At 36.3% G+C, this 25,101-nt stretch overlaps 1 protein-coding gene across 1 annotated transcript in view; it reads right to left on the reverse strand.

Annotated features, from left to right (window-relative positions):
• The window catches only part of LOC129272032 (arrestin domain-containing protein 4-like), a 36,305-nt gene extending 13,489 nt beyond the window's left edge, over window positions 1–22,816 (reverse strand). The window contains exons 1-5 of the mRNA XM_064106215.1: window positions 22,493–22,816; window positions 13,669–14,329; window positions 13,067–13,399; window positions 4,559–4,696; window positions 1,476–1,711 (exon numbers count right to left, since the gene is read on the reverse strand). Coding sequence (XP_063962285.1) covers window positions 1,476–1,711; window positions 4,559–4,696; window positions 13,067–13,193 — 501 coding nt within the window. The 5' untranslated portion in view covers window positions 13,194–13,399; window positions 13,669–14,329; window positions 22,493–22,816. The remainder of the gene's footprint in view (window positions 1–1,475; window positions 1,712–4,558; window positions 4,697–13,066; window positions 13,400–13,668; window positions 14,330–22,492) is intronic.
• Window positions 22,817–25,101: the final 2,285 nt, after the last annotated feature.

A 25,101-nucleotide genomic window follows, 5' to 3' on the forward strand; every position in this document is an offset into this window, starting at 1 on the left:
TTTATTTTGGGTGATATAATGAAACAAAAATATGATAGAAATTTAGTTTTATTTGAGAAATTGTGCTAAAACAGAACCCAACTTCTCAAATATTTATATTAAAGGATTGAAATATAAAACAAAACAAAAAAGCTTCCCCATGCGTTAGTTTAATGCACGCCAGAACACCGTAACGTTAATAAGTAGTCTTTTATTTTAATTCAGTCAATGATACAGAGCATTTTCATTTACCTTTAAGAACTGGACCCCGTAACTTAAAGCATAGCGATTGATCGCGGGACTGACTTTTACGTTTGATCACACGCAATAATCAATGCAATCAATCATAGAAATCAGCCTTACGATCAATCGACACGCTTCATGCTACAGGGCTTCCCTCAAACACCATGAAATTGGATGAAAATTAATCATCATAAAACCAACAGTCCTTACCGGCGTCGTTTAGAACTAGCGTAGTGTGAAAGTGTTAGAAGAAACCCCCTAGTTTGAATGGGGTGTTTTTAGTCCTTGATGATACAATATCGTTAGCCCTACCTGTCCCTCGGTAGAGCCATTAGCTGAATGTATGAAATCCCGCAGCATATTCTTGGCAACAGATTCCATGAAATAATATTCACCTTGGTCAGTTCTACTGAGTTTGTCAGTTTTATTGAATTCATAAGTTATTACACGTTTGATTACGCCGTTTCTTTTTCACATTTCCTCTTTTCCATCGTCATCGATGAAGCATATTTTGTCATGTTTTATTGCAGCACGTGTCACTTCTCAATCCAATATAAAATGGAATGAACTGACTTTATTTATGGAAGCACGAAAAATTACTGGCATAAAAAAAAATGCATGTCCGCAAAATACAGTTATATTACTGTATGCATTACGGTATTCTGTACTACGTTAAAGGGTAATATTATATCATTTGAACATAAACCCTTTTTTTTTATTTTATAGTTTTAATTCATTTTTTACAAAATATTATTTAATGTTATTATCGTTATCATTATTACTAGTATTATTGCTTTAACAAAATGTATGATTTGGGATGGAAATAATTTAGTGCAGTGTGATATAAACATTATTTTCAAACTCTATCGTAATATTGTATGTTGTACGTGTTCACGCACCGATGTATCAATATAGTAGGACTAAAGAAAAAATTATATACTTGCATAATCAAAAGAAGATTGTGAATTATTTATATCTATAGTTGGCTGCCTTATTATCAAATTATAAGATAAGGAATCTAATTTGAAAAGTAATTTCCATGACGCTGTCCTAAACAACCTTGTTCCTCGAAGCTTATCCCATCTTAATGAAATCCCTCAGGGTTCCTTTCACGGACCCGTCTTATTTGTTCGTGGGCAAACCATTGACACGTATCTTTACTCTAACACGCATTTCTATCGTTTGCCATAGAGCTTCGATTTATATTAGGACGGTTTCATGAAACAGATCCCTAGCTTCCCTTTCGCTCTTACCTGGTATTTGGGCAAGTTGCAATCGATCTCTGAGCCAATGAAGGAGAAATATCGCTCCGCCACCGGATCAACTGCCCAGGATATATCCATGTTGGCGTGGACCAGATACCTGGAGTAGGCGAGGTTCCCGCCTTCAAATGAGCACGGTAGACCTGGTTTGGTCGGCAGTTTGAATTGAAAGGGAAAGGAATAACTCCCCGCCGTAAGGAGCGGGATCTCTGATTTGTCCTCTGGTTCTGAAATGGAGCAAAAGAAAGCAAGACGACAATATCCATCACTAGGCCTACAGTCCAAATCAAATAGAAGTTATGCTTATAACATGCCTTCTTTTTTTAAATGCAGGGAGGGGTTTTCGTAACATTATGATGTCGTCTGACAAGCTGTCGGATCTGACAACTTTCCTTGGCTTTGATCGTCTAAGAAATATAGGTGTCTGACTTTTAATATAGTAACTGTAGGATATGCTGACACCTTTCATGGTCCACAGGCCTTACAACATCAAAAGGAGTGTCTGAATAAACTTGAAACTAATCTAGGACACTGTCGTCCCCTTCTCATATTAGGTTCCTTTCGAAAAGAAGACATGAATGCAAAAATGTGTTTAAAAAATCTGAATGTAACATCTTAATCTTTCTTCTTTTCGTAAGCTCCTTCAGAAATTTCTTTTTTGGTACTTATTTCGTAAAGAGAGAGAGTGAGAAAAAAGTGTAGGATTTTACTTTTAAAATATGGATATCTTCTTTGGATCACGCAGATTACTTCTCTCTTCAATTTCCGCACGCTATTAGACAAATCCAACCACTTATCGCCAATCTAACGTTTGTTTTTACGCCATTACTTCCAATAGTGACAAGTTGTTTGTTATGCAGCTTATGCCACTGTTCTTCATTCAAAATGCAATTTCCAGTATATATTGTCGAGTACAGACAGATGATATCGAAGGCTAGTCTTTCTTTGAACCTAATTAAAGATTGATCGAATTGACGCGATAGCTAACGGACTCCAATTTGACTTTCATAACCAAACTGTGTAGCATAGAACTGTTATCATAATGGCTGGGACAGTTATTATGGTGAAAGCACCTTCCAAGATGCGATTTGCGGAGATCCACCACCTGCCAATGGCGACAAGTATGTCCTTGTTTTTTATTTTTATCCATCCCTTGATGGCAATTCTATTACAGATTTTCCCCTCACAGTTTCAAGAGATAATTGGTGTCAAGCGCTAATCTCACCCAAACTTTGTCATAAATTCTTTCTTTATTGGCCAGCAATAAAACTTCTTTTTAAATCCGTTACTGATATTGCTGATAAAGCGATAACAGAATATCATCAAGGGAGGGAGGTTGGGGTATTGGGGAAGGGAGGGGAGGAAATGGCATTTACTGGCCCGGGGAAAGAAAGGGAAATGAGGGGAGGGGGCGACTCGCTTAGATGAAGGGGTTGATCTTTTACATATCTTTTTAAAGTTTTAATCAAATCGATTTTATTTGGGTTTACTTGATACAAAAATTTGTGTGTAACTCTTATTGATATTTTGTTTCATGTATATATGCACATGTACCTCATTGTAATCATTTGGGATATATTGTTTTCTGTAATTAATCGGACAATGAGGAGAAAACAAACAGCCTTTATCATTGGCCTTGCGAATATAATTAAGGGACCACTGAATCATCTGATGGAGGTCTGTTATAAATTGTGACCTAGCACTGACTTTTAACTTAATCGAAAAAAATATGACACCAAACCGGATACGTCGGTTCGGATATAGCATTTATGTAACGCCGATGATCTAGTTGACAATTCTATAACCAGGCTTTAGCTCCGGATGCTTAGGGGCGTTTGGAGAATCAAAGGAAACAATCCTACCGGATACCATTTCACCTCACCTGGGGTGAGTGCAGCACAATATGGATCAATTTCTCGCTGAAGGTAATGAAGCCATGGCTGGGATTTGAACCCACGACCCTCTATTTCACAGGCGAAGGTAGGAATGACCACACCACATCGCCCAATGATGTTAACATTTTTCTTTAAAAAAAAAACAGCCCCTATTCCCCATTCTGCCTTTTCCGTTCGCTCATTGTAAAATAAGCATGGCCTCTTATCCAATTATCTCTTTCCCAAGTATCCCTTACTGTCTATTCTTATGCTTATGCACCCATTGCCAATAATTGTAATGATACTACAAATAAAGGATTGTAACCATGACAACGAAGCCATACACGCTGCAATTATCACTGAAGCAGCAGTAATAACATGAACAAGAGGGCTTCTCTCGGAACGTGTTGTAGGTATACATATTTAGTTTTGCATGAGCAGAAATTGCCGCAATTATGGACAATTTAACCACGTACTTCTGAACTCATGGTATTTAATCACACACATAAACGTGGTGGATAGATAAAAAAGTAACCATAAAAACCACCGCTATTTCATTTACCAAATTTAATAAAACCAGCTAGTAACTGTTTGATTATTTGATATGTAGTTAGAAATTTCCAGGCACCTTTTATTATACAATGATATCTTGAGTTTATTTAATTGGCTAAAACCACACAATAGAGTGATAGGTGTAGCATAAAAAATGTGAAAAAATGATGTATCGATCATTGCTTGCTCAGAATGCCACAGAAGATATTGTTTCCCCAGCTCTTAAAGAATAATTAAAAAAAATCGAGATGAGTATATCTGAAAAATAAGATTGTAACATCAATGTCTATGATAAATGCATAGGTCTACTATTGCTTATACTTGTACAATCATCAGATGGTATAATTTTCTAATGTAAGAAATGAGAAATAATCTGAAATCGGGACTTGATATAAACTTACATCCCATCGTGAGGGCTACGTTATTACTTCGTACAACTTTATGAGTCAAAGCTGATGTTGATGTGTCTGTCCCGATTAGTACAAATAATCCGGTAGTCGTAAGGTTTGTGTTACCTTTCCTTTTTCTTTTATGGACCAAAAATCACCATCATTTCGTAGTGATAACCTTTCCTTTGCTTGTCAAACTTAAACCAGCACCCCTGTAAACAAAATCGTTCCCAAAGTCCTGGTCAGTCGTTATTCTTACCGTTTCCCCAGACAGTCTTCCGCTCCAGGAATAGTTGTTCCCCTCCCCGGTAGGTTGAGCTCCGCTTCCCGCTGGCAGCGGAGGCGTGTCTCTCCCTCCACTGGGTGCGGATCTCACCCTTCACGGCAACCCGGATACCTTTACAAGAGAGTAAACAGAAAGGAAATGTCACGCTATATTTCAAGCCCTGTTTTACTTCAACAATTTACGTATTTTTTTTTTCATTCAAGTGATTCTGCGCATCAAATATCTTTTTAAGTGCTTAGTTCCTACTATGAATTCTTATCTGCAAATGTAGCATTATTTTGCCAATGTTGATATTATTTTACATGGTGAAATATAATAAAACACAGTCAGTAAATGATGATGGGAGGAGGGGGGGGGGGTGAGATGAGGAAGAAGGATGGAGGCCGATAGAGGAGAAGGAGGAGGTGGAGTGTAAGAGCAAAATGAGGAGGAGGAGGGAATGGAAGAGGAAAATCATGATGTCAAAAATTATATAATGGTGATATCGTGATATCTCTCATTTATCATTTCAATGTATTGTTTTAAATCTATCAAAAATCATAACAAAGTATTCGTTAAAATTCATTATCACTTTCCACCTGGTGAACAAAAATAATGCGAAAGATATTACCTTTTCATATAATTAACAAATGCATTTCCCCCGTACCTGCATGTGCCTTAATTTTTTAACAATCTCCCTTGTCCCCCACCTTCTTACACTGTTAAAAAAACGTGATTTTACAGAAAAAAAGAAGATTTTGCAAAAAGCAATAACAGAATCATTCTGTAAATTCATCAAACAGGAATTTTTCTGCAATTTAACAGGTCTGTTTAAAAAGGGGAAAAGGGTGTTTTACTGAAGGAAATCTGTAAGATTCCATACACCAAATACCAATTTCCTGTAAGATTACGCAATCTGGTAAGATTACAGGTGTTCTCGAGACTCTGCTGCAGGAACTTCTTTTATTCTATGGATAAATGTTCTAACAGTGTACATTCATTCGTCTGATACAAATTTGTATCAAAAGATCAAAAGATAAAAAGTGAATGAGGAAGTCTGAACAATAATCCACGATGATCAAGCTGAAAACATGATTACTTCCGATTTGTAACATGTGATCACTTTAATAACTTAATCAAGCTTCGCTGACATCAATTGAAAAAAGACAGGAATTTTCCAAGTGATGAATATTTGACCAGAGCAAACATCGAATACTCTTATCCATTCTTTAATTTTTTTCTCGATCAGACCTGGGGAGTGTTTCATCAATATTTTTGTCCGACAAGTTTTCAGATCTGACAACTTTCCTTGGTTTTTATTGGCCGAGAGGCATTGTTACTATGGTAACTGTCGGATAAAACGGGACTTGTCGGATAAAACGTCTGACAAGTCCTTTCATGAAACGCTCTCCCGTTCCAAATTTTTGATGAGTTCACACTTACTTTACAAAAAATAAGTTCATAAAATCACAACGTGGAAAAACAAAACGAAAGCAAAAAAAAAAAAAAAAAAACACCAACATATTCGACAAAAGATTTTTTGAGGGCAACTTTCGTGGAAGTGTTTTAGAACCGATCTCGTAAGGCTGTGTCAAAAAAATGAATGTATAGGTCTCTAAAATACACTTATTGATAAATTACACAATGTTTGTAAAAAAGAAAATCCAGACTATGTTCTGTAAGACTTTGCCCTTTATACATGTTTTATGGGAAAACTTAAATAGAACGTTGTGTAATTATACACCGTATTAATTAAATACCGTTTTACCCAATACTCTCACACATGTCGTTTTACCCAACATCGGGAAATAGTTACTTCACCTTTCTTTTTTTCTTAAAGTACAATAAGTTGAATATGAGTTTGCTACTAATCTGTAATGCGTAGGCCTGTAATCATATCGTTCCCTCATATGATATTAATAATCTTAGATAAAACTGTATTCCCACCTTTATCAATAGAATTCAAGGAATATTATATCATATAAGATATGCCTTTGGGGGTAATTAATGAGGCCCAATATACTGTACAAACATTGACCTACATAAAACTGCAGACATGATTGCATATGGAATTAATGGATATACGTCGGCCTCGTGGGAATAAAGAAGAGTATAATTAAGTCGACACGATTGCTTATTGAATTATATGGATTCGAGATTGTGGTTATTGATTAATTCCATAAATTGAATCAAATCCGCAGCTCAAAGCATGGCGATGCATAGCAATATTGTGTCAATACCATTCAACACAGCATCGCCAAGCATGCTTACTGCGGAGATCAGATTGTGATCCTGCAAGTAATGCGAAGTGGGCGTATAATGAGGTGGATTCATCTTTTGAACTATATGGAATGAAAAAGAAGGAGAAAGTTTATGGATATAAAAGGAGGAGTAAATGACTGGCGAGGAAGAAAGAAAGTATATAATGTTGTTGGTACAAAGTAGTAGTAGTAGTAATAGTAGTAGTAGTAGTAGTAGTTGTAGTAGTAATAGTAGTAGTAATAGTAGTAGTAGTAGTAGTAGTATTAGTAGTTGTAGTAATAGTAATAATAATAATAGTAGTAGTAATAGTAGTAGTAGTAGTAGTAGTAGTAGTAGTAGTAGAAGTATAGTAGTAGTAGTAGTAGTAGTAGTAGTAGTAGTAGTAGAAGTAGCAGTAATAGTAGTAGTACTAGAAGTAGAAGTAGTAGTAGTAGTAGTAGTAGAAGAAGAAGAAGTAGTAATAGTAGTAGCACAATAAGTTGTAGTAGTAGTAGTAGTAGTAGGAGTAGTAGTAGTAGTAGTAGTAGTAGTAGTAGTAGAATTAATAGTAGTAGTTGTAGTAATGATAGTAAAACTAGTCATAGTAGCCGATTGCGTTTTGGGCGTGGTGAGGGAGCGGGTGGGGTGTGCGTAGGGGGTATTGCGAACTTTGTAAGTCTCCCTCAATGTTGTGCTTGGAAAAGAAGCTCCCTGCTCAAAATGGTCAGACAGGACTTATCACTCCTGCGTCCCAGCCTTGCTGGCGATGGAAAGGAATGAAACGTGCGGAAACAACAACATATAAGGTAAAACTTAAAAGGAAAACAAAATGTAACAAGTGAAAAAGTGGTAAAAAGGAACAGGGAATTTCAGAAGGTACCATGGCAATGACACGTAGAATAGGGGTAAAATATTAAATGAATAATGCATATGAAATGTAATTGCAGTTATTTTCACTAAGAATTTTATAGCATTAACGCGTTATGAGTGCTTGTGTGTAAGCCGGTGTGTGTTAATTTCAGAACGGTGTGTGCGGATAGGTTAGGAAGAAGTCAATATGCACAGGTTGGATCTTTGAAGAGTGAAATAAAGCTTATACATTCACACCCAGCAATGAAAACCTATAACTCGATTAAAATGGCAAGTAGCAAAGCATAATCACCTCCATAAAACGACATGAAGTTTTTCTATCAAACAATTTGAATAAAAGCATGCATTTGCAACAACCTACAGAAGGCTCAAGGCCATCGATTAACATCTCAAAATGAGACGGAACTCTGTAGAAAATAGATATTCGGCTGTGGAGTCATTGCTGATGCTTTGAAACTTCTTGTGTATGTTTCTCGCTACTGCAAACCCCCAATTTTTCTATCATGCACACTCACACATTTGTGCGCGCACCCCCTCCCACGCTCAAACCAGGCACTTCATCCACCCACAATTTGCTATCACGCACACTCACATTGGGCTTGTGCGCACACCACCCCCTCCCACGCTCGAACCAGGCACTTCATCCATCCACAATTTTCTATCACGCACACTTGCGCGCGCACGATTCCCCACACAATACCCTACACACACTCTCAGGTACTTCACCCATCCTCAAATTTTCTATCACGCAAACTCACACTTTTTGCGCGTTCATACATTTCCGCCCATACACACGCTCAAACCAGGCCACTACTTCCACCCCAATTTTTTTTTACCACGCACACAATTCCGCCCACACACCTTCACAACAAATACACCCAGGTATTTTCAAATCCCTTTCTTCATGTTCTTCACCGTCTCCTCGCTTTTATCCTTCCACCTCTTCCTCTTGGCTCGATATTATCCATCTAAGCAGGCAAATGGGTCTCTGGGTCACCATAATTATCGTTTATTATAACCATGGCAACCCGTCGTATATCATTAGGTTTTTTATGACTGGATAGCACCAAGCCATATCGTGTCTGTGAAGTATTTTTTCTACATCCCAAAGGGGACAGCGTTTAGCACAAAGCAATGAAATATTGATTATCGTAACTGAACTATCGCCTGTATGCCCGGGCATATAAGTCATATATTGCGTGGAAATTGTGAGCTGGTCAATGCTGGAGCATACATCATCTCATGTTATTTTCAGTAGTGCAGTAGAACTGTAAAATGCATGATAGTTAGAGCTACAATAACAAAAATAACGATGACAATTATACTGGTAATAATGTACTAATTTAAAGAAATTAGTAGCAACAGCTTCATGTCATAACTATCGCCTTTCAATCAGAGGGTTGTCAGTTCAAACCCAACAATGGCCTTTTTCCTACAACAAGAAACTTTCCATGTAGTGCTGCACTTATCCATGGGTACTGTTGCATAAGATAACATGCCGTGCACTCGGTAAATGTATTAATTTGCACGTAATTTGTATCATTTCTATTTATACCGAGCTATGATGAATTAAAGAAATTATAATGCAGAAAATGCGATCTTTATTAATTTGAGGATTAAGTCATCTACATCACTTACATCGTTATAATGTTGCTATCGTCCACCACTATATTCAGAAACACGCAAAATAAAACTCAATATTGACGTTTGTTCGAGAGGAGAGCTTTGTAAAAATAAATGCACGACTGCCTCAGGCACTATGAATAGCTAAGTTTCGTAGTTTAAAAAATATATATTAATCATTACAAAATTGAATAGCAAAGCTGCGCTAAGGCTCCAAAGCGTTAAACTTGACGTAAAACGGAATAAAATTACAATAACATCGTATCTTCCCGCCACATCTCATGGGAGAGTTAAGGGCCTCTGGTACGACTTAGATAGGGACTATAAGGTTTGAAATATCATACATCCATGTATCGTTCGACTATATTGCTTATTCTCTGCTTATGTAACATTGAAGTTCTCACAATATATGCAACTCCATCTCCATAGGCTTGACTATCTGATAATAACATAAAGTTGTTTATTTGAATACGTTAACACTTCATATTGACTGGATATTATAATTGCACATGGAAACAAACACTCTTTATTATTAAGTTCTTTGTTTTATTAAGTAATGCATCTAAACATATATTGCCATTTTATCTGATTTTATTTTGTATATTTGTAATTAATCTACATCCGCTACATTTTATTTTCATTTCTTTTATATTTTGACAATTTTTTATCGCTTAAACTGTGATTTAAATTCGTTTACTCCTTTGTTGTTGTATACTTGTACATATGTTTTTAAAGGATGTCAAATAAATAAATTGAAATTGAAAAAAAAATTGAAACTTTGGTTAACAAGCCTTTTGAATATCTTTGCATAAAATTATGTTTATCGTCATGATCATTTTCGACAACTTGAATTGGTGTGTATAAAACTCTTGCAGTCAACTAATAACTTTTGGGACCGGGGCCAATTAAACACCAACATCTTTTTACCAATATTTCATCTATTCAAGAAAAAACAACATCGAGGAAAATAAAGTTGCTAGAATATTTCAGGATGAGATTCAATTTTCATAGCCCCGTCGGTCGACCACGTGTAGTCTAACGTGTAACATATGGGTGTAGTCTATGAAACGATATATTATATCTGATGAAGTGGGGGTTTTGTGCGAGAAACAGAGTATCCATATTGCTGTAGTATTAATATTCAATGATGTAAAACACATCAAAATGTATTTTAGACACGTGAATGTATATGAACTAAGTATGAACAATTGCGAATCACGAATTTTTCTGTCTTTCTGGACTACGTGTTACATAATTATTTGTGATGAATGTGATGGTAACGATGCTGACGCTGGACGTGCTAATGATAACGAAATAATCACAGATAATACTGAAATACATGTACTAACTTAGTCATATTTGTATTATTGTTATCATTAGTTCGATGAATATTCGTATTATCATTACTACCATTAGTTGCAGTTTTTAGCAGCAAGATTAATTAAATGAAGTAATGGTAGTAGTAGAAGTAGTAGTTGTAGTAGTGGTTGTTGTTGTTGTAGTTGTAGTAGTAGTAGTAGAAGTAGTAGTAGTAGTAGTTGTTGTTGTTGTAGTTGTAGTAGTAGTAGTAGAAGTAGTAGTAGTAGTAGTAGTAATAGTAGTAGTAATAGTAGTAGTAGTAGTAGTAGTAGTAGTAGTAGTAGTAGTAGTAGTAGTAGTAGTAGTAGTAGTACTACTACTACTACTACTAACTTTTACATCTACTTCTAAGTCCTACTAAAGGTCTATATGTAATATTTGTTTACATTTCTAGTTTGTATATGATTATACAAAGGAATTGTTAGTAAATAAAGAGGCTTTAATAGGGGGTAATAATAATTTATGAACAAATTTTCGGCATTACTCCTAACAAAGGAATTGTTGCTGGGCTAGTACTGTGAGCGTCTTCAGAACGTAGTGTCCGCTCTATAAGACAACACCATTGATATCATTATTATAGATAAATTAATGAATGAATAATTTATCATCATTATCATTGTAATTATTATTATTATTATCATTATTATTATACGACTGTGACGATATTTTATCAGAACACCCGGTTTTACTAATATCGACACGTTTTTACCCGAAACTAAAGGGGTTCCTTATTACCCAGCAGTAAAGAAGATATCGCGCATTTTACTGATTAAACTATTCCCCATGGGTAATCTACATCAGCCGGTCAAGATAAATGAATCAATTAACGGTATATACAGACTTATGAGGATCCCGACGGCTCGCTCTCCTGACTGTCGTGTCACATTCACACTAACGACGAAACCAACTCCAGACCGATCAAATTAAATACGTTATTCCCACTGGCAAACCATCGGTCGGTTTGGAGTTCGTTTCGTTGGTAAAACTGTAGCTTAATGGCACCCTGGGTTGAGCCTCTATAAAATGCATTAATGGAGGAATTAAGTGAAACATGTGTACTGGGCCCCGTCTTACAAAGAGTTACTATTGATCCGATCAATCGTAACTATGGAAAGCCAGCAACGTCAAACATCTATAATACATGTTTGTTCAAAATATTTTCTAGAATTGATATATATTCATACATTCACTGTTTTCTTGACAATTCGGTATGCTTGTCTTTGTTTTTAAAGGACATTGGGCAAATATCCTAAAGAAATAATATGGCATTGATGGATTTCCATATACTTGAGATTGATTGAATCAATCGTAACTCTTTGTAAGACGGGGCCCAGGTGTGCCAATAAAACCCGCATTTAGATGAGTCGAACGAAAAGCTTCATGGAAAACAACAAATATCACTTTTGAGGTATAAATGTATAATGCGGTTACAAAAAACGAAAAACAGCAGCAACAGTATACAGAAAAAAGGTTATATAAAGTACTTTTCTTAAAACCTTAGATCTTTTGCCATTATGCACAGACATCAACCGATATTACATGACTGTTTTCAAAATCGCGGTGTTCATCAATATTCAATATCAAATTATGAAGCAGTCCCTGAAATATTGAGGCAATGTTTGTGTGTCGGGGTAGGATTGTGTACTTATCTTTAACACAATAAAACTTACTCTTCATCCTTTCAAACATGTAATTCTTTGAAATGGAGAGACTGGAGAGATGTACGTATTCAGCTTCGTATATATCAAGTTAGATTTTTTATGGTCTGTATTACCTCCAAAAGTTCCTCTCTGTCGCCTACGCTGCTCGTTATTGTGTAATATTTTGTCTTGTTCAAAACATATCTAATCACTCCGGTCTCACATGCTCCAATATTAAAGAAAAAGAAAACACTTAAAATTAAAATCGGTAGGGTACAAAGGAAAATATGTGTGACGTCAGTGGAGACTATGGTATCTGTGAATGTTGTTCAGGGTAATTTAATCGGCTTTTTAAGTGATCATCGCAGATAAAAGAGAATACCAAACACATTTGGCTTTAAATATTAGGATATCAAGTTGGATGTATTGTTTCTGATGTTTGTAACATACTCAATCGAAGCCATGACTATTTCAAATGGCAAACACGCGGTCGTTAGTATTATCTCCATAGTTACAAAACTGTTCATAGAAGAACATTAAAAATGAGAGTCTGTAAGATTAACATTTGCACGAGTAGCAGTAATAGCATTCTTAATAGCATCATTCTTATTAGTAGAAGTAGTAGTATAGTAGTAGTAGTAGTAGTAGTAGTAGCAGTAGTAGTAAACATCAAAGACAAAATTAAACAAAATATTAAGTGTACCACCAGCTTATTATTTTGTATGAAAATTCGAATGACTGTAACATTAAAGATATAAGATCATTTTACCTTTCATGGCAAGGTCCTTGGTTAAAGTGAGCATCACGTGACCTCGAAGGGTTTCCCCAGAATGGTAGACTTCCAAGGGGTCGTCGAGGAAGACGTCGAACCCCTTCACAGCTCCCATGTTCAACATGGTGACGAGTTTTTATCGCTCCGTCGACATCAGAAGAAAATCACACACTGCGACGATGTCGTCTGTTCCTACATTTCTCCTTCGCGCGCTTTTTCTCCCGTCCACAATCAATGGCGTGTTCACCTGTAATGATGACTTGTTGCAGTACAGATCGTGATCGCGGTGCCCTGTTGTTTCCGTTTCGTTGACGGAATTATGTTTCTTTGCTGTAAATGAGGTCAAAATGGGGATACGAAATGAATTGAAAGGACTTAATCAGCGAAATGCATGTATTCTTCACCATGAAACTTATGAATATATTTACAATGCGACATTTATTATTATGACTATGTAAATATTGTAACATTTTGGGGAGTAGAAATTAATTTCAGAACGGTGTAAATAGAATTGCAGTTTATTCTACCAAAACGTGGGTATTAGTTAAATGTTATCTTCTTCACGTTGCCTGTAGAGGAAGAAAATACTTAATACTTACATCTCCATTACGATGGATGTACTATGTTGAACTACTTGATCTTTTTTCCTTTATATAGTATTAGGCCTGTGTGATTTATGTAAGACCTGTTGGTAAGCGTGTTGAGTAATGCACACTCACTTCAACTTTCCTTGATCCCCAAATGTGTGGCACTGGACGCTAGACGACTTTAATTGCAGCTCCTGTGTGGTAAACAGCGACGTCTAATTAACCTGAAATTAAGCTATGCGATAGAGCCAACGATATCACCACTCTGATATACTCTTTCATCAGTGAATGCCTCTCCGACACATACTCATTAAATTGGAGTTGGATCCGACAGTTCGTTGGATTAAATTTGATGTTATTCAGAAGAATGGCGGGAAAGCCGATGGAGGTTGAATACGGAATATTCAAAGGCTAATTATTCGGGATCACAGCAGTCAATCCTATGAAGAGTGAATACAGTCTGAAAGGAGATTCATTCGGAGTTTTCACCATCCACAAAGCGCGAAGATGAGGTCATTGCTCATGGCGCCCACACGTGGATTTTGTAAGACTTCTCGTTTCCATGGAGACCATCGTCTGAGCCGGGGATGGATGCGACGCTTCAGGGTTCACATGCAGCCAGAGATGAAACGTCTTGGGCAAGGTGTTCGGGGCTAAATGCCTTCTGTCACGTCTGTAAGTCGATGGATATAAAGAAAGACGTGAACATTTATGCCGCAATTATCGGAGCAAATTTAAGAATTTAGAATCAATCTCTTCAGCAGTGATGCATTTCTCTGTATTTTCAAATGTAATATGTATATTTCTTTATTGTCACGATTATTGATGTGGTGACAAAATATGCTATCATAATACAGCCCATGAGACTTGGAGGGCTGACCGTAAAGATGTGTATACTTTTGACACATGGATGGTGCAACAGAGGTCGACTGCCCCTTATGATTTTTCGAGTAGTAAAAATAGAGAGAGAGAGAAAAAAAAATGAAGAAAATAAAGAAAGAAGAAAGAAAAGTATTAAAAAAAAAACATCAACGACCCGAGTCGTCTAACTCTCTATTAATCCCTGTAATAATTTATTAATTTTTATAAATATGACGTTACCTTTAAGTCATCTTGCTCGGCAATTAAAATACATTGGCGTCGACCATGCTTTAATAATTGAAGAGCTCACTTGCAAAAGGGGTTAGGTCCATTTTTCATCAAATTTGATTTGTATGTCTTAATGTATAGATTGTTAGTAGCTCTACAAGATGATACCAAAGAAAAGTTGAAATTCCTATGAAAAAGTGAACTAAAATGGCAATGAAAAATCACTTTTTTTCAAAAGGGGTTAGGTCCACACATAATTTTTTTGAAAAAGAATATCTTAAAAAATGTAAAGACAGGTAGATTTCTCTTACACCCAATTTTATGTTCTCATGGTAGGGTATCATACAAATTCAGTTTTGCATAAGAATATTGCATTATGGGAGAATTAAAAAAAGGATTTTCTTGGAGTGGACCTAACCCCTTTTGCAACTGAACTCTTCTGAAGAACTCATTTGTCAAAAGGGGTTAGGTCCATTTTTCATAAATTTTATTGTTTTCTGTCTCTAAACCTCTGAATTTTTAGTCACTCTGATGATACCAAAGACAATTTGAAATTCAAATGAAACCGTGAATGAAAGTGGCAATGAAAAATCACTTTTTTAATCAAAAGAGATTGGATTCATTTCAGTTTACTTGCAAAAGGGGTTAGGTCCACAATGATAATTTAAAAAAAAAAAAAAAAAAAAATTAAGACAGGTAGATTTCTTTTATACCCAATTTTATGTTCACATGATAGGGTAGTCCATCATGACAATTTATTTTCTCATAAGAATATTGCAATAAGTGAGAATAAAAAACATGTTTTTTCTCGGAATGGTCCAAAGTGGACTAACCATTTTTGCAACTAAACTCTTCAATTCTAGAAAGTGAATTGGGCGCCTTATGAATTCATTCGGGCGCAAATCCCTTAAACAGTTTCTTTACAGTTTCATAAATATATATGTTCTGTTCTGGTAGCATTATTTCATAATTTGAGCAGAGTTTCATGCTCGAAACTGAAACATGAATTACAATCATCTTCGAACATCAAAATTATAATTACATTTTTCATCATCATCACAATCATAACTATCCTCATCATATCATCATCATTACCATCGTCATAATCATCACCATGACCATCATCACAATTGTCATTATAATTGACGCGTCATTATGAAGATCATCGTTAGGTAGGCCTATACCATGGATACTTGATCAACAAGGTTGATCGTTTAAGAATACAACACTACTACAGCTATGATACCTGCTGACTTTTTTTTTAAATTACCATGGTTAGCGATATGAAATGATACACCCAAAATGCAAACAGGCTGTTCATGTTCAAACAGATCAAACACCTGTTTACAATGTGGGATGAACATCCCAGTCTACAGCTATGTAAACACTGTCCAACTTTGCTTAAATTTACATCAGGTTGACAAGGTTTACATCTTTAAACAATTTCGCCTGTTGTAGTCGAAGTCTACATTAATATGAATAAAGTAAGGAGGCGTCTGAAATATTGCGTCTTCTCAAGACAAGAACATCGTTTCTGCAATGTTTATAATTAAGGTTTGAAATAATAAAAAGTATCAGAGGTGAATAGGAGTATGAGCACCCTGTAACCTTGCACGCATGTTTTCTGTATAGATATCTTGCCATAACTTCGTTTGTATCTAAGGTTGTCTACTGATCAAATACAGGCGTCAGCTTAACACGCGATTTCACTGCGCAGAGACTACTATAGCTTGCATTCTTTAACAATATAATAAATATTACAGTCCATTTCACAAATCAGTAAGTGCTTTTTTGAAAGGGCTACTCCCTGACTAATTTAAGAGTATACCGTATTATTTCTCGCTTTTATGCGAATAGCAATGCATTATTGTTTATCATCAAATAAAATTGCCATATCTGCGGTATGGAAAAATTTTCCTTGGTTCTTGGCGCGATTTTGAAAGGCAGAAAATAATTGTGTTGTCATGGCAACGCCGATACTCATCAGTATCACCCATGCTTCCAATCTGATTTCAGTGTCGTGGGTGCGTGTACAAAAACAAATGCATTATGATGAAAATAAATACAACTTGTGCAAGAACCCTTCTCCTACTAAAAGCAAGTGGTTGATTCTAAAAGGCGATACATCCATTCATATTCCTTTCGAGAAAATGTAACTCTTTACGAGATTTGTCCACTCGTCCATGTGAAAAAAAATGGAAATGCCTTTTAAGTATCTACACAATCGGTCTCAAAATTTACATATTCTGCTCATGCATGTAAAGGAAGGCCATTTGGCATCAAAGAACCAATAATAATACTTCAGTTTCCTTTGAAACCGGATTCTAGCGCCCTTATGAACCACAAAAAAGAAACATCTTAAAAATATAAATGGAACCAGGTCACGATTTATGCCTTTACAACGGTTGAGTGAAATGATCTCGCTCCTATCGTGAGTAAAAATAGTTGGGTGGGAATGACTTGTAGAATGCGCTTTGCAATTCGGATTAAGTATTCTGTCGTTGCATCTCAAGGCTCTAGCTAATCTATTATTAAATGTATTGATATCATCAGAAAATGTTTTTATTCTAAAAACAAAATGTACTTACAAACCTTGTACAGATGAAAGTGGGTGTGGTTGGATGGTATACCCGAAATGACATGAATGTGACTGGTTTTTTCTGAGGGACACAAGTCCTCAGGGGAAAAATAATAGTCACATTCGCATAACTATGAAATGTATTATCAAGACCATAGTTAAAAAACGGTGGTGCTAACTTAACAACAGTGGGTCACACCATTCATTTTACACCAGTGTTTATTTCAACACCCATTGGTATTGATATGACAATTACTGTTCTATTTGTTATGTCGACCCCCTTCGGTGTTATATTCAAACTCCAGAGTGTAGTGTAAACACCCGAAGGTGTAACCCTCTCACATCATAGATTGTGACCCTAGTTTCTTTAGAGCACAATCTACTGTAATTTAGAAAAAACAGCTTTAAGGGCACCTAATAGATTTAACATTAAAAATAAACAGTATCACGTCAAAAAGTCAGGTTTCTTGTCCTTTGAACGAAAAGAACCAAATTAACTTGACAACACAACTTACAAAAATCGTATATCCATGTATTTCACATATAAATGGTTACACAATTCGACATCTTGTTCCTGGCAGGGATTTAAAACTCTATATTGACATGATTTATATTACTAATTGGCGAATGCAAACGTTCTTCAGTGTAGCTATATCTGTCAGGTAAAGTGAACGATTTGTTTTTCCAGACATTTCGAGAGTGACATTTGTGACTGGAGTGGCTTCATCTCTGGATTATGGGGGTAGATCAAGTACTTACGAATCTCAGTAGTGTCTCGATTAAACATGTCATGGATGATTTCTAGAATCACGTGACTGATGACGGTGCGTTCTGACATCATGTATTTTATTTTACGTTTGTACAAACTGATGCTACATGTACAGTCACACCAATGAAACCGACTTCAAACCGATCGATGGTCTGTTATTGGTAATAACGTAATATGACTCTGGCCCGTATTCTGAAGTCGGGTTTAAGTTAAACTCAGGTTCAAAGTTGTGGTTTAAGTATGGATGGCCAATTGTTACATTAATCACTAACAGTATATAGATATCATATTTCAGCTCATTTGGCTCTTAAATCATTCATAATTATCTAGGAAGTATAAATAGATGATTGTCTTCACCATCGATGAATAAGAAAAGAGCAGAGCAAACATAAGAAACGTACAACTTAATAAAAAATTTGATACTTTTGGCTTCCCATACTTAAACCACAACTTTAAACCCGAGTTTAAGTTAAACCCGACTTCAGAATACGGGCCTATATGTCTATCATAAAATAACTGACTGCGAATTTGGAAACATTAAGTAATGCAATCGAAAACTGCTTTTAACTGGTTAACTATTTGAATATATATATATTTTTATATTTCAATCTATGTATAAATGCCTCCACATTTGTACAAATCATTTTCTCTCCATTTAATAGTGCATTAAGACATAAAATCTATGAGCATTAAAAACACCTCACTGGCTCAATAACATTCAAATATTTCATTTCATTTCATTCAATTATTTTTTTCCACAAATCAACCAATACAAGGAAATACAGCTCATTCTGATATAGTTGAATAATTACAATAGACATTATTGCAGATAGAATAATCTAAAGCTTTGAATTCAAAATGGAAGAACATAAAGTGAAGAATAGCTATTTTGTAAATATGAACATAAGAAATCAAAAAGACATGATGTCCTTATCGGTACTTAACGTGATGATATATTCTACAATATGATATCTTACAAATTATTATATTTTCAATGTTTATTCTGTTTCATTTTACTCTTTTTTATTCGATCTATTTTGTTAGAAGGACCCTGGGCGTGGACTTGATCTTTTCAATATACCATAACCTCCTACACCATCGCAATGCAGTACTCGACAATTCATGATCTTAATTACAACCCATCGCAGTACCCCCAGGCCGGCAGGCCCAGACCATAATTACCATCGGCAAGACTGTTTATGATAAAATATACTGACCACCTCGTCAATGTAAAAGGTTGTGGCTAGCTCAAACTGGTCTCCAAAGTATTACAGTGTGGAAAAAGAATCCCTTAACCCACTTTCTACCATAAACGCATTTTGTGACTTTATTACCCCCCCTTCCGTTCCATTCTCTGTCTCTCTCTCTGCACTCTCCTCCTTCCCATGTCTCCAGCCTTCTCCCCCCCCCCTCTCATCTCCATGCATATTTGATTTTATTTTCTCTTATTATTATATCAATTTTTCAGTTTTTCAATTTTCTCTTATTATCTGCCTTAATTGAATGTTAATATACATGGTCCTCTTTTTTGTAAAGACAATTCTTATTTTCATGATTTTCTGGCCTTTCACTTTTTCAAGACTTCTTTTCTCCCGTACATCCATATAAATTTGCTCTTCCCCGTCCGCCCGTCTCCCCTTCTTCTTGCACTACACTCGCTTATCCCACTCTTTTTCCCTTTCATTCTCTCCCTCATCCCTCTCATTTGTTCAAGGACATGAATGCTCGATGTTCTGCAAAGTCTACAGAAGCGTTCAAAATGCAATTTCCGCTATGATTATCTTCTGCCCAGTCTCGGCATTAATTAAAACCTCCAAGAGAAAAATATGTCAATGTAGAATCCTTTCCTTTAAAATATGATAAACATTATGAATCACATTTCGTTATACTATAGTGCAGTTAGATGGATTTGTTTTAGTTTTGATTTTAATCGTTCACTCAATGTCGCCAATTATTCTTCAAAACCTATATGCTCCAACCGACGCAAATAATATATGCTTCCCCATCAGATACTATGTAATAACATTTCCCCTCGATAGCATGAGGACATGCGCATCGATACTGTATCGATATCATGATTAAATGCAAATCGATATTGTTTATATCCATTTTGTCTACAAGAAGTTGATCAACTTCTTTGGTAGTCTAATACCACGTAGCCTACATGGGGAAAACCCATTCGGTATACTATCAGTTGATTTCATTCCCGTTTTGTCTACACTACACTTAGTCCGACGGTCCACTTAGGCTAATTCTCACTTACTGGTTGTTATGATTGTGTACATGTGCGTTATCATTAAAAACAGTTTTGAAATAAAAACAATGCCCATTTAATTGGTCTTACTTCCACTTCGCCTACTATCAGTTTACTTTCATTATCAAATGACAATAATGTATTAAAAAAAGTTCATCTAGCCATATGCATGATAATTATATATACATGATTTACAATAAGTGGTATCAGTTCATGGAATTGGTATAACCTTCCTGGAAATTAGCAAAATAATAAATGGACTGAATATACCAAAATTTAATGTTTAGTAGACGAACTGGTTGTAGATGAATTGGCATTAGATCATGTGAGTTGAGACCAAATGGAGAGTAGACGAACTGGTAATTTACCCACTTACGTACATCAATACAGTCGCCAAGTGCTTTTAAAAACAGCTCCCCTAGGATGTAACAATGATCCCCTAATGAGATAAAGTTTCAAGTTTGTTGTTCGGGTAAGAAAAAACCCCAGACATTCAGCGCAATTAGGCATGTTGGTTGTCTTCAACATAATGGCGCATGGATCTTACTTTATCACCCTCCAGATAATCTACATTATCCTTGCCCTAAAGGGAAATGTTATTTTGGCAAGAACCTAAGAACTTAATTGATGGCAGGATAATAACAATGTCTACGCAAGGAGTGACGTCGTTGCATGTGCCGAATCTTCTTTGAACAAGTATTATAAAACAAATGTGCAGGGACGTCAGTTTCTCGTAACCAGGATTGGGAATCTGTGACGTCATTCCTGATACTTTTTTTTACAGGGGGTTCAAGAGTAGCGTGTTGACCTCGCGACGAATTTTTATTTTAAAAAAAGGGAAGAAAAATTTGCGTTTTTAAAATGTGAAAATGAACAATTTGCAAATATGACGATATACAAGTTGCTTTTCATTTGCAGTGAGAGGTTGAAATATCATTGTCCAAGAGTATATTTCAATTCCATGTCTTAATCCGAGCGTAGCGTCCGCGCAAGAAACTTTGTTCTTGTGCGGCAGTTGAATACGTACGGAGGTAGAATAAAATTTATTTTTGTGGGGGGGGGGGAGGTCCAAAATCCAAGAGGAAAAGGGGTGTGTCTTCCTGGACTGCATAGTGGTCGCCGCCCTTGGACATTAGTTTCGAGTTATGAACTTCCAACCCTATGCGGCTATGACATCGTGAAGGAGTGTTGTATAGCGCAAATATAACTACAGTGAATAAAAAAACGAGAGAATTCTAATATTACACGACTGATGATGATAATTATGATGATTATGATGATGATAGCCTAATGATACTAAACACTATTTTACATGTTTATATTAATTCGAACACCAATAACATATAACGATACTGATTACAGCAGCAACAACAGTTACAATGATAACAATTATGATAATACTTCTAATAATAAATATGTTTATCATTTAATATGATTGTAGGTGGGCGGATGCCTCCCAAATAATCTTAATATGATGCGTTATAACAATATTTGGGTGGCGCTCGCCTCTTTCCTCATTTGATAAACTAATCATGCTTAATTAATCATCCAAAGCATGCTTTAATTGAAAGGAGAATATAAACAGGAGACATCGTAATTATGAAAGGGGCGGGTTTTTTGGTAGTGACAAATAAGTGAGTGCATGAAGGGACTATGCGCATTATCAATGGAATTCTGCTTCGACCAACTTTTGGGCTCATTTTTGCCTAATCCTTGCTCTATATTTAGCCCTTATACAGATTACTAGTACCACATTAATCAGAGTCAAATAATATTTTCCACCCCAAGGGAACATTCCCCACGAAGTGTTACAAAAATGTGAGTACAAGTGTTTAAAAGAATTGAAGTGTAAGCTTACACTGTAAAACGGTGTTAAGAGCAAGGCAAGTGAGTGCTCTGATAGGACCACACCCTAAGATGTTAAAATAAACAACTGAGTTTTAACACAACATCAAATAGTGTTAAAATAATAAACATAACAAGTTGCAATAACACCAAGAGGAGTTGCACTATCGCCATGTAGGTATACACTGATGTAAAATGATTGGTGTTCTCATTTACAAACACCGGAGGGCTAATAGTGTAGTTGAAAAGTAACACCTCTATTTTTACAGTGTATTGACGTCGTCAACACGTTCATATCTACCGGAGATAATATACTCACCGCAAAGACTTGTTGTTATCAATGGAGTTTCGCTAATCAACACCCGTATTTTACCCGTACCATGCACTCACTGATACAATCACCTCTTTTAAACCATCGAAGCGATGTCAGGATATGATTCTCCGAAATATACAGGCGTATTATTGTTAATAAATACCTCAACCTGAGCATAAAAGAATGGAAAAATTACCAAATATAACTTACGGCGGAAAGAAATGCGGGATACGGCTCCTTAATACCACTTAAGCCGGATGTGGAGATGATTTATAGCCAACCTCACTACCGATTCGTACATTTTGCAAGAGTGAGAGTTCAGTTCTCGCTGCCGACTATTTGAGCAGAAAAGAGAGGAGCAGTTTGCCGCGCTGGACATCGTTTCTCGCTTCTTTTAAGCTTCTGTGAGCATGGGCGGAAATCCCGGGGGGGGGGGGGCTAAAAAAAATAGGGGGGGGGGACACAATATCAAATGTCCCCTTACTATTTTTTTTTCTTTTATGATGGAAAGAAAATACATCATTAAAAATCGAAATAAAACAAATATTTTGGATGAGTTGACCTTACTTTTTGATGATAACCTTTTTTTGATTTTTTTTTTGCTTGTCAAACTTATTTTGGTCGAAATGAACTTACATTTGGGGTGATAACCTTTTTTTTTTCCTTGTAAATTTTCCAGCCCCTGGCCCCCCTTTTGGGGAAAGATTTCCGCCCTTGTCTGTGAGGCAGATCGCTTAAACCGGTTGAATTGCAAATTGGTTTCTCACTCATTTCCTGCAGGAAAAGTTGGCATTGTTTTTTTTTTTATTTGTGTATTCGTTAATATGTTCGATTTATTTTAAGAAAATAAAACTTTATGGAATAACTAAAGAAATAAGTTACTTGAAACAGATATGCCTGTTTCTAAAAGAGAGAGAGACACTCACAATATATATATATAAGGGTGTGTGTGTGTGTGTGTGCGCGCGCGGGTGAGGGTGTGTATGTGTGTGTGTATGTGTGTGTGTGTGTGTGTGATACGCCACCCCCCCCCCCCCGCCGTCCAGAGGATCGACGCCCATGCAGGATATAGAGGCTATGATTACGCAGTGTTTTATGACCCAGTACCCAGACACTCGTCAATTATTATAGCTTCTCGAGAAAGACTAGTTTCCTTCTTTTCCTGGTACACACAGCGAGGGCGTGGATCCAAGGGGGAGGGGAAAGCGAGCAGGCATTTATTTATTTATTCATTCATTCCGTGATTGGTGATAATTTCTCTCTTTCGGGGGGGATGGGGGTGGGGGTTTACCTGGTCCATCCGTTATTCACCCCTGCACGGTGCATATCAAGACACACATGCTATCTGATATATTATCTATCAGTTTATTATTCCCGTCTCTGTTTTGAAATTAGTATTCTCTGCAGAACAGTGTGGTTTAGCTTCTGGATCAGGTAACTAGTGATGAATACTAGAAATGTCACCGAGCTTCCTGTCCGTGAAGGAGAGAGAGAGAGAGAGTGGGAAAGGAAATAGAGAAAGCGAGAGGGGGGAGAAAATTTATGGGACAAACATTATTAAGATTTTTGAGGGGGTTCGAAATTTGAAACAAGTGGACCATCATTCTTTCTGAATTAAACATTTCAAAGTGAACGATGTTGTGACATATATATCCCTTTTTGGGTATCGTTGCAATTTTCATTGCCGTATAATGTTTAACTGCCGAAATATTAGTGTGCCAGGCACTGTCAGTTAAAATAACGAAATTCTTGAATTGGGCGTTGTGAATCTACCCTTATAAATACTGAATATGAATGGACCCCCCTGGTTCGCTTGTTATGAATGGAGAAACAACAGTTGTGGGGGTATTCATATTCTTGTCCGTAAACACAAAGTTTACGAGGGGGGTTCTTGAAGAATCCTGAAGGCGAGAGAGCGAAAAGACCGAGCTTGTCGTCAGGGCGCTTTTGTGTTGTCTAAAGTAAATTGAAGGATTTTATGAGCAATTTTGATGAATTCGGGAAAATTTTCTGCAAAATTGCAAGTTTAAAAAAAATTGGGGGGACTTCCCCGCCCCCTCCCAGCTTCTTACTGCCATGGGGGCATTAGAGTCATTATCAAAGTTAGTAGTTTGAAGTAGTTTCATCACACTGCTTTGCAATGAATTTTGACAAGCAAAAAATTCTTCACTCCTAAACATATTCATATTTACTTGATATGACGGGGGGAGTATAAAGAATGGGGTACTGTATATTACAGGTTACTATATGTGTACCAATTTAATGAATCAAACATTTTTCATATGGAGCCGATGACATAAAAAAAACCTTGTGAACGCAGTAATTATTATGTGCACGAAACTGTCGAATTCTGAGTAGCATCAGAATGAAAAGCGCGGAATGTGAGTTCATCGAAGAGGATGAGGGCGGTATTCATTTTTAAATGGCCAATTAAGTGAAATGTGAAATCACTGTACGATTCTTGTAATATTTTAATTAATGAAGTTCTTTTAAGATCAAGTCAACTCTAAACTGTCGCAAATACATTATGTGACATGCACAGATCAAGTTTGTTCGTGGTTCTAGCCAATAAAGAGAGATATTACAAAAAAGAAGTA

Source organism: Lytechinus pictus, chromosome 11 (assembly GCF_037042905.1).
Source record: "Lytechinus pictus isolate F3 Inbred chromosome 11, Lp3.0, whole genome shotgun sequence".
NCBI classification, from domain to species: Eukaryota; Metazoa; Echinodermata; class Echinoidea; order Temnopleuroida; family Toxopneustidae; genus Lytechinus; species Lytechinus pictus.